We start from the raw sequence: 11,459 nt of genomic DNA on the forward strand, positions 1-11,459 counted from the left end.
AAACAACTTTCAGATGTGTAGGAAAAGTGAAAATGTAATAGAAACTAGAAGAATTAGTCTCTCCCAGTGCCTAATCTCATCCTTGTGATCAAGATGTTAGTGTGATAGACTGGATTCTTTGAAGCATGTTGTGGTTTATCATAATTCATGTAAGGCTTCAGATATACAATCAAATAGCAAAGAAATTTGTTGCGGTGCTTAAGGCACTTTCCTCTTCCTAAAATATCTCATCTCAAGTTTCCCAAGTAATATTTGTATAATGCTGCTCTTAATGTAGAAACCTGTTCTCACTACAGGAATAATTTGCTGAATTTAAGCCTTGCTACCTTATCTAGATAATGATAGGGTAACAATTTACCCAAATTGCCTTCATTACAGGAATGGGCAAGCTTAACTATGCTGTGCTAGTGTATCCCTTCAGGTTAGGCTAGACCTCCATGTTGCTGCTCAGCAATCTGGCCTAAACTTGAGGTCTTGAATTTGAGATTCAAACATAATATTAAAAAAAAAATACATTGCAATTTTGACTTGTTCCATAAATCAAAGCATCTTCTAGATGAGGATTTTACAACACTGTTTATTAAAAGACTTCATGTTTTTCATCAAGAGAGCAAATGGGAAACATATTATGCTGAATATAGTATGTAATTAGCTATAAAATTGTGAAAACTTTATTAGAAAAGATCATATTTTTTTACAAGTCACTGAAAAGACTGTTTATATGCCATCTGTTTTTATTTATACGGTCTTAATTGAGCTTTGGGAAAACTCCAAACACTGTTAAACTCTTCAGTATAAACACCAAGCATGGAATTGTGTTTTCTCCTAAAATTTGTATTTCAAACATGCAGGACTTTTGTTACTCCTGATAACATTTTACCAGCAGGTGTGTATAACATTCACTTAGCACTTTATGACTTCTAACTTTCTCTTTTGTGCCTGTTCTCCTTTTGTTTGTGGCTAACCTGTCTAGAACTCAGTGGTTGGAACTAGCAGAGAAGGGTGCAGTTCTCTTTCTGAAATAGTGTGCAAAGGTAGAGCAATCATTTTCAATGTACTACCACAGCATGGAGATAACATTTTTCTTTTATGGATTTTTTTTTTTTTATTTCTGTGCATCTCTTAAGTAAATAAGCCACTATTCATTTTCATAGAATGACAGAATGGTTTGGGTTGGAAGGGACCTTAAAGCTCATCTAGTTCCAACCCCCTGTTTGTGGGCAAGGATACCTTCCACCAGATCAGGTTGCTCAAAGCCCCATCAACCAATTTCAATGTAAAATTTTTACTTTGACAGCTGCCCTAACCTCTTTGTGGTTAGTATGTATCATGCAGATTGATTCTGTATGCCAAGAAGTTGCATACTTCTAAGGCATTGCCGTGAAAATGGAGAGAAGTGACCAATTGCATCCACAAGAATTAAACTCAGCATAAGAAAATGAAAAGTGGTTCAACTCCTTCCTTCTAACCCATTGACTGTGAGGCTTGAAGGTGTTTGCATATTTACTCTGAGATCTGCATGCTTTTTCACCACTGTCAAATGTTTCCTTAGTTAATTACTTATTAATTAATAATACTAACTGAAATGTGATCACACTTAGTGTCATCTCTAATAGTTTAGCAAGATTCTTACTGTTCCGCTTTCTTCCACAGAAGAATGCAGCAAGTCTGTATTGTTTTCATTACCCAAGTACATGGTATTTATTTTTAAGATGCTGTTAACATTGACTGTTTTTTCAGCTCTTCCATTAGATACTCATGTACATCACAGCATTACAGGGAAATCCTAAACAAATTCCGTCAAAATCTCATTATTTTCACTGTTTATGTTGTCAGTAAAAGAATAGCTCCTTTACAGACAAGTTGATTCAAAAGAACCTCCTTACAGCTTAAAAAAAAAAATACAAATAGTTCTATTTTAAAGTACTTTAACATATTTTCTGTTTACACGGGCCAGCAGAGATGTGCAGATGCAAACATGGCCAGAAGAGCTGTGTCATTATGAAAAATGCTTAGTTTTTTACATCACAGATGAGCTCAGTAACTGAAATATGTTATAAATTGAGGCCTTAATTCTACCACTTGTGAAAGTAAAATTCAGACCACTAACGTAGTTCTGTATGAATTTTCCTAAGGGAATAGAGTAATGGCTTTGAAATAACAGGTGAGAATTTTATGATGATGTCAACTGGGGACCTTTATGGGAAGAAAGTATTACTCTTATGCAAATTCAAGCTGCAAATCAGCTTGTCTGAAATATCAGGGGGATTTACTGTACAGCTCTGGTCTTTCCTTGCTATTATTATTAACTCTTACAATGTAAGCTAGTCTTACCTGAATTTCCCTTTAGTCTAGAAAAATGCTAAATTGTTTCACGTGACTATCTTAGCTCTTAATACTGTCTGAAAGATCATCTAATACTGGGACAGTTTATCTACCTTGGTCTCTCGTGGTTGCAATGCTACCATAGTAAGGCAACGTCAGAAATGCTTCTTCTCTAGCCATTTCCACCCAGTAACTGTCACAGCATTGCTTGGCAGCAGCACTTAATGAAATGATGTGGGGAAGCTAAAATGGGACAAGTCTGTTCTGAGCTGCTCTCTTTGCTGTAGCAAGGACTATTAACAGTCTGATCCTTCTGTCCCATGGGACATGCCTAGTTTTACCAACAAGAACTTTTTTGGTATTATAATTTTAACAACCACCATTACACACAAACTATTTGTTAGTATATGCTGCCTTTACATGACACAGATTTGCTGATGCATTTTGTAAGCTTTTTTCTTTAACATCAGATTATGCTGTGCATCCCTCTCTATCTCAAGGGCCCCTCTGAGTATACTTTTGCTTATGCAGAACATATATTCAGGTCTCCAGACTCAGTATCAAACCCTGCTTGTGGCATGTCTCAAAATGAAAATCATAAAATATGTTAACATTTCCACAGTTAGTAGTGAACATAAGGAAAGATACATCGGGTTCCAAATACTGAATTCTGAATAATATAACAGCTGGCATCAAATTACTTAAGTCATCATACATGACTGAAAATTCGTTTTGCTTTTGAGAATGTTCTCTCTCTATCCTGGATTAAAGATGAGAAATACTCAGCACTGGTGGACAGTTTCTTCAGCCTTCCTCATGCTAGTGCTTTTATTTGGAAGTGGATGCTATTTTCAGAAGAGCTGCTGAGATCAAGGGTAAAATTAAAAAAACACCAGTAAGTTAAAGCTCACCACAGGCACATTTAACTATGACAGGATTTCATCAGTAATTCAATGAATTTATAATTCAAGTCTGAAATCACAGAATCCTATAATCGTTTAGGTTGGAAGGGACCTAAGATCATCCAGTTCCAACCCCCCTGCCACAGGCAGGGACACCTTCCACTAGACCAGGTTGCTCAAAGCCCCATCCGACCTGGCCTTAAGTGTTTCCAGGGATGGGGCAGCCACAGCTTCTCTGGACAGCCTGTGCCAGGGCCTCACCACCCTTCTGGTAAAAAACTTCTTTCTAATATCTAACCTAAATCTACCTTCTTTCACTTTAAAACCATTCCCCTTTGTCCTATCATTACATTGTCTTCTAAAAAGTCCTTCCACAGCTTTCTTACAGGCCCCTTTAGGTACTGAAATTATAAATCAAAGCTCAGATTCCTTTAGATTTCAGAACTGCAGATAAGATGCATCTTTTTTTCACTGGAAAGAGAAAAGCTGCCTCTTTAGCTTCTGTTACTGAGTTCAGGCTTGTTTCTCTTTCATACAAGAAATTGTTCAAGAGTAACCAGATGTCTAGTGCATCACGAAAAGATATCTTGTATGAATGGCAGTGCTGCTTTCTCCTGATGGCTTATTTACTCTGCTCTTCAGATGCTTCACTCAAGCACCAGTGTGATACTTAGCCACTCACCGCACTCCCGGGAGCTCCAGCAGCAAGGCTGTGCTATGGTGCCCAAGGAACAGTTCCTGCAGCTCCAACACCAGCTACTACAAGCAGAGAGGAGGAGTCAACGTCTTCAGGAAGAACTTGAAAGTAGACCCTCTGAAACAAACATGCAACAGGTAAAGCTCTCATTACTCTGCAGGTTACAACTTTAAAAGGGTATCTGCTTAGTTTTCTGAATTTTTCAAATTCTGTTGAGATCCGTTCTCTGTTTATGCCAGTTCAAAAAATTAAAATGAAAATTCATTCTATCAAACATATGTACAAAACAACCCTTTGTTATTTAAGCATATTCAGCTTAAGCCATAGCTTAATTCTGAAGTCCTCTTAATCTTTTTGAGCTAAAAAACTCTCCCATCCACATACAACTGGCTTCTCTCTTTCTGGTTGATGTGCAGTAAGTGTTTATAGTTTGGGTTTTTTTGTTTTCTTTACTTTATGTCCATGTCTGGAACCATTGTTTTAGAAAATACACTATATCACATATTGCACAAGCGCATACTCATCGCACGTAAAATACTAGTTTGGGCTGTTGCTGTCACATGGAGTTCTGTCAGCTCTAGTAAAATAGAATTCAAACAAATTAATCCTTTTTATAAGGTCAGCTTATCTTCATTATTTGGCCATGAGAAAAGATGTTGTTGGGAGAACACTGCTTTTCCTCAGAAATGCCAATATGGAAGTTTCTGTATGATGGTAACAGTCTAATTCCAAGGAATTACTGTGGGTTTTCACATGTAAAACTGAATTATAGGCAATAAGTAGAACAATTTGTCTCTCCCACATAAAAATTAAGCTTGGGGACTAGGCTTACCAAATCATAGAATCACAGAATGGTTTGGGTTGGAAAGGACCTTAAAGACCATCCAGTTCCAACCCCCTGTCATGGGCAGGGAAACCTTCTACTAGACCAGGTTGCTCCAAGCCCCTGTGTCCAACCTGGCCTTGAACACTGCCAGGGATGGGGCAGCCACAGCTTCTCTGGGCACCCTGTGCCAGCACCTCAGCACCCTCACATGGAAGAACTTCTTCCTAATACCTAATCTAAATCTCCCTCTCAGTTTAAAACTGTTCCCTCTTGTCTAAATCTCTAAAGCTTTGGCTCAGGCTGTGGGTCTTAAATAGTATTACAACTTTATGAGAAAAGATAAAGCTCTAAATAGCTTAGATAAAATAGTAACACTTCTATTTTATCTCTTAACAGGAAAAAAAACCCACCAAACAGACAAACTTTACATTCTAAACTCAGATATCAATTATGCTTTTTAAAAAAATAAGACCATGACTTTGAAGCCTAAAAATATCTGAATGTGTTTATAGGATATTCTGGAAAAAAGGTATTATGGAGAGAGAGTATATACAGTTACAGTTTCTGAAGTTTCCAAAACTTGGAGTAAGAATTCTTTTTAAGAAAGGCATAAAATCAAAGTTTTTAAAAAAAGAACTTAACAGCAACTAATATAGGATAAGTAAATCAATTGTAAGGTTTTTTCCTTTGCAGCTGAGTCCTAATAGAAGTGCATTACCCCAGGTTAATGTGCTTGGTGCCAGACAGTGGCAAGTGTAGCCTACCATTTAGTTTTGAAATCAAGAAAAGCCATATTACAGCAGCAGGAGCAAATGAACATGCTGTGTATTGCATTAGGAGGGATGACTTTATCATTTTGCCTTTGAAAGCCTGAGAAACAATTTGCAAACTAATTACATCCTGGAACTTGCAGTTCTACCGATAAATCACTTCCACATTTCCTGTAACAGCTTTTATTCTGGAAAGCTGCTTGTATTTAAAAATACTTTCAGAGAGGCTTTGCAAATATTTGCTGTCAATGCACTAATGCACTTAATCCATTTAATTTTTTCCTATTGCGTTTTTTTTGTGCTTACAGTGAATCAATATTCCAGTTTATCACATCTCCTACAGCTTTTTTTTCATGGGCTTTACTAGATAATTTTCTAAAATCACTATTAAACACATGCATTCTACAACTGTAAACAAGGCCAAATTTGTTTTAGTTTGTGTCAACTTCGACATTTCTGTAAGCACATCTTGCTTTAATTCTCACTGTTAATTTTTCTGCATCATCCTGATGTTCAGGGTTAGCATTTAGTTGAGCTTATGTCCATTTTAATGTCCCCTTTAGCATCTTGAAAAATTGCATCCTAGTCCCTCTTCATCACCTTTTTGCCAGTGAGTACAATGTCAGGTTATCTCCATACTTTCTGTGTAATTTTAATCACCTAGTTTTGCTGCTGCTGCTTTGCACTCTGCAGCTTTCTTAGATCCTGAGTCCTTCTTTGTAATAAGGTATTCAAAGTTATCCCCCTCCGCTTTGGAATTCTTGTGTTCATCATGCTTTGAAATTTTCATTGCTTTTTTGATCATGGCTATGGTGGGCTGTGTTTTTATTCATTTTACAGTCAGTCTGGAGCTATTGTCCTCCAAAGCTACTGTCATAAGTTCAGATTTCACTAAATTAAAACTCCTGAGCCTTTTCTGCTCTGCTTACCTGTGTGGACTCTTCCGAATTCCCAGTGACTGTTTCTGCTGTGTCTAGTGCTGTGATTCTTACCTGCTGCACAGTAACAATGCGCTTGTTCTCATATTCCTTGCTCAGCAACTAGATTTGGGAGCCTGTTAATGACCCAATCTTTCCTTAATTCCTCTTAGAACCTCTGCTAACCTCTATTTTTGTTCAAAGTACTTAGAGTTGCTCAACTTCCCCTTTCTTCAGCTCCATTTCAAAATTCAAATCACCTCTGACCAACTGCTTGTTCTCCTGTCTTAGGAAAAGACTTACTACTAGGTTTAAAATACAAATGCAAATAAGTTTTCAAAGGCGGTCAGTTGGACTGTTCTTTTCAGATATGTTATTTGGCAATCTGAGGTTTTATATATACATATATAGAGAGAGGCAGATAATTTCTGCTAAGAAACAACTACTAATTGCAGTTAATCAATGCCACTGATGTTTTTAAATCCCTCAAAACCATGATGAGCCATCTGCAGAGTCCTTACATTTAGAAAATGCATCCTGAATATCTCCTCAATTGCATATGTGTAGTGCTAATACTTAGAGAAATATAATATGTAATACTCTGCATATTTTCTTTTGTGTGTGTGGTTTTTGTCTTGTGTTGCTTGCTTCGCTTGTATTGGTGGTTTGCTTTAAGTATACGTAAGTATTTAAAAGAAAATGTGGATATCAGGGTGAAGTATCCCACTTGCCTTCTTTCTCTAGGCCTTGCTACCGGAGCAGCGAGCAGTGCATGCAGATTCCTACCGGAGGATTGGGCACCTCTGACAGCTTGGCTGCTTATGATCTCATTCCTTACCATGATAAACACACACAAACACACGAACTGGCATAAGCTGAGAAACTTGAGGATCAAATTATTTTGTACTTTTTCTAAAAAAAGAAAAAAAAAAGAAAGTCTCCACAGTGTTATTTCCTATTTATTTGTCTAGAAGCTATTTTGTGCAAGTTCATAATTAATTTGTTGCAAATACTTCTTATTTATGTTATTTAAAATATGGGGTTGCTCAGTGTGGAAAGAGACTATTTTTTCTCAAATGGAACTAATTTTATATGAGATCTGAAGAAAACCTGAGGTGTTTATACTGCATTTTTGTATAAGATGTATAAACTTTTTAACAGGGAAAGATGACATTTTTTGATGTAAATGAAAAATAAAATTTTTTAAACATAATGTCTCTTGTGTTAATAGTATCAATAGTTTCGGCTTGGTTAACAAGATTTAACAAATTTTAGACAAGATATTTGTCTTTGATACTGAGGATTGTCATATCAGGACTTCTGGAAAAGATTTGTAATAGGGATGTACTTAAAAGAAAAGAATTTGCAATAGTACATGGGCATATTCTGCTACTGTGGCCATAAAGTAAACACGCAGTGCCAGAAAAGGAAAAATTAACACACTTGTATCTTGGACAACGTTCCTTACTCTTTGTCTCAAATTACTAAATTAAACTAGATTTTTAATTCTTTAATAGGTTAGCAAAACACTTCCTTAAGGCCTATGATTTTTTCCTAGTTGGGAGCCTTTAACCATTTCAGCTGTTTATTTTCAAAGATCTTTTTGCTCCTAACTTTCTAATGACCTTAGAGCTAACACTGCAGCTGGCTTCTCTCATTAAACATGAACTAATATGAAGTTAGAACATTCTCAAAACAACTTTAAGGCAAATAAACCCAAACAGGTATCACAGGTGTTGAGACCACTATAAATTCTTAGTTTCCACTTGACTACTCACTCAAGACTCTTGCAACTCATATGAATTTGTAATATTCAGCTATGGTTTTGAATTCCAATCAAATTATGAGCAATAGCTGAAGATAACTTGGCTAGAAAGTCCCCTGCAATTTCTGCTTAGTAATGCTTTTTTAATCCAGGTAAATATCCAGTCCAGCAACACTGTAAAACTACTTTCTGTAGGATTCCCAACATTTTTAATTTTTCACAAGCTAAATAGTCATATAGCCCCTTATTTAGAGTTAAGGAGTTTCTGGTGTTACCACAAATAAAATGTTGAGTGGACTTCAGTCAATCCCCTAAGAGGATCTTTCTGCAGTGGTTTAGATGAGCAACTACCTCCCTGAAACTTCCCTCAGTTTTTCATTTATCTTCCCAAACATGTGTGAAGGTGCTTTGGTTTTGATGGTATTTCCTTTCGGGGAGGTTAGTGCTCTCTCAAAGTTAATCTTCTCAGGTGACTTCCTAGAATTAGAGTAACACGGTAGCATTAAAATAAAGAATCCCTTTCCTGGCTCTCAGTGTCTCAAGTTTCCAGATAGAGCCAACCTTTCTTGTAGTTCCTGGTGTTTCTGTTTTATTTGGGAAAATGTCATTCAAATGTTGGTGTCATGGGCACTCTAGTAAGTTACTAGACTGTTACATCACTGAAGAAAAAGAGGAAAACCATTTTAGAGTTAGTTTGGTAAACACTGGTTATGAACAACTAATCTTAAAAAAATAATCAGGTTTGAGTAATAGCATCCTACTTTTTTAGGATATTACTTCATTTCAAAGGGTATTTGGTGTGGGAGGGTTGTACAGTCAGACTTGCCCTTATGCCTTCACCTTAATTTTTTCCAAAATCATTAAGATTTAGATTGGCATTTTGTTTTCCCCATTCAACAGAAATATTGCAGCACATACGAACAAGAAAAGGCAACTGCCCAGATCTGACTATCAGTTAAGACAGAACTTAAATTTTGTATCGATATTTCTTAGATCTGGTAATCACAAGTGTAACTTAGAAAATTTGTTTAATGCTGCAAGTGTCCTTTCAATGTTGCCATAATAATTTGCTTCCATAAATAGTTTATTCATTTATCCTACTCTCTAAAATAGATTCAAAAGTGGAGCACCAGCTATTTTCTTAAGCATAAACTGGGGGAAAAAAAGTAAAAAGAGGAGACTGGTGAATGTGAACTGAGTTTTGTTAACTGATTCTCACGTAAATGTTGCTTTTCAGGGGGGTCATGAGCAGCTTCTAAAAATGATGGAAGAACGCATGATGGATGTTGAACAGAAACTAAGGCTTGTGAAGAGGCTTCTCCAAGATAAAGTAAATCAGCTGAAAGAACAAGTAGGTGGTTTTACTCTCTTCCTCAAATTGTCCCCATTACTTCTGTAAATAACTAAGTGGGCACAAGCACAAGTCATTCGTGCTTAGAATAAATTTAAAGCTGCTTTCGTTTTTGCTTAATGCTTATGAGCATTAAAGTACAGCCTATTTGTCTAAAACTTCCTAGAACTCCAAATTGGGCACTGAATCCACCACTCATCTATTTCCTAAAAGCTATGTTTCTCTGATATGCTGATGCACTTAAAGTCAGGAAACAAATGTCAAATTCCAGACAAGTACCTTAACTGGAAAAGTTGCTTATAAAAGAAGGTCAATGAATTTCCTGATGAGTACTGACAGGATTACTGTACTATACAGGATTACATGATTTCTCAATGCCTCTTGCTCCAACACACCTTTTGCTTGCCATGATTTTGGGGTTTTTGTTCTTGCCCTGGTCTGCCTTCATCAGAAGTCCTCAATAGTGTAGGAAAAGGTGGCTTTTGAACACTTAGGCATTACACGATAACAGCATCTGCTTTCTAGTGAGGTACAGTCTCCTCTTTCACATTTAAGGAAGTGCTACACTAGCAGGGTCTCCTGCCAAAGACCCTTCTCAAAAGCACATAGACAAGGAGGAAGTGTATCTGTGGGATCACTGGTCTTGTGGATCTGCTTGGGAACTAGACTTAGACTTAGAGGACAAATGCTATAAGGCAGTACTCATCTGACAAGATTCATCTGAAGTCCTCTATCATCTGCCTGATCTCCTTACAAAGTCTTTCCAGTTTCAGAATATTTGTAGTATCTCTAAAGACTCCACAAACATACGGGTTTTTTACAAAGTAAAACAAGATGAACAGGGGAAGGTGTCTTCCTTTGGAGTTTCCAGAAACATATTCACTTATTTCCCCAGCATTGTTCTTGCTTTTAATTTATGTTTATTTTCCTTTTAATTTGCTGAGTAATTCTGTTCTGTTCACAATCCAGCTTTCCAAGAACACTAAAGCAGATGCAATGGTCAAGGATCTCTATGTTGAGAATGCACAACTGCTGAAGGCTTTGGAGATGACAGAGCAGCGGCAGAGAACTGCTGAAAAGAAAAACTATTTACTAGAAGAAAAAATTGCCAACCTCAATAGAATAGTAAAGAACTTGGCATCCCCATCATTTAATTCATCATCTGAGATAAGGTCATAACAAAGCCGTGCAGTATGCCACAGTCCTGTGCACTTTACTAAAATCTTCATTTTTTTTTTAGCTTTTCACTGTGTTGCCTTTTTGTATGGGTGTATTTTAGTTAACAGATACCTCCAAGAAGAGGACAGAGCTAAATCCCAAACCAGACACTGCCAAAAGAGAACTTTTGTTTATTCCCAAACTGTTTTTCTGCTAAGTTTTGTCCAAAAGTAATTTTTGCTATGTGGAAAAAAAAAAAAAGACATGTTTTTTTTAGGCTAACTTATTTTGATGCTTCGTTTTTAATTTAAAGTATAAATTCTGAATTTACTGTACTGAATCAATTATTCCTATCTAGATTGAAGCCAAGGTCAAATGCAAACTTGCATTACTGAATTCACATCTTTAAAATATTTTTGGCTTTCTAGAATATTTCATGCTCCAAAGCCAATAATATTGATAGGTCAGTCTTCAACACTGTCAAAATAACTTTGAGTTGAAAGCAAGACTTTCCTGATATGGGTTGTGTCCTGCAAACTGATTCTGGTTTCTGTAAAGCAGTATGTTCCACTTGATGCATTAGGCTTCTGGACTATTCCTCATGGCTCTTTCTCTGCAGAGCTCAGAAAAAAAAAGTTTTCTTTAAAATATGTAAACAGACTACTGCCTCCAACTGAGTCTAACAGTGCTTCATCTGAAGAATTTTCCCAGCTGGCAACTGAAGACTGCTACTCTTTTTTTATAATTA

At 36.6% G+C, this 11,459-nt stretch overlaps 1 protein-coding gene across 1 annotated transcript in view; it reads left to right on the forward strand.

Annotated features, from left to right (window-relative positions):
* Positions 1-10,732, forward strand: part of NIN (ninein (GSK3B interacting protein)) — a 60,719-nt gene extending 49,987 nt beyond the window's left edge. The window contains exons 26-28 of the mRNA XM_010018926.1: positions 3,870-4,061; positions 9,440-9,553; positions 10,523-10,732. Of these exons, the coding sequence (XP_010017228.1) occupies positions 3,870-4,061; positions 9,440-9,553; positions 10,523-10,732 (516 nt within the window). The remainder of the gene's footprint in view (positions 1-3,869; positions 4,062-9,439; positions 9,554-10,522) is intronic.
* Positions 10,733-11,459: the final 727 nt, after the last annotated feature.

This window comes from Nestor notabilis, unplaced genomic scaffold (assembly GCF_000696875.1).
Source record: "Nestor notabilis isolate BGI_N333 unplaced genomic scaffold, ASM69687v1 scaffold5670, whole genome shotgun sequence".
Taxonomy (NCBI): domain Eukaryota; kingdom Metazoa; phylum Chordata; class Aves; order Psittaciformes; family Psittacidae; genus Nestor; species Nestor notabilis.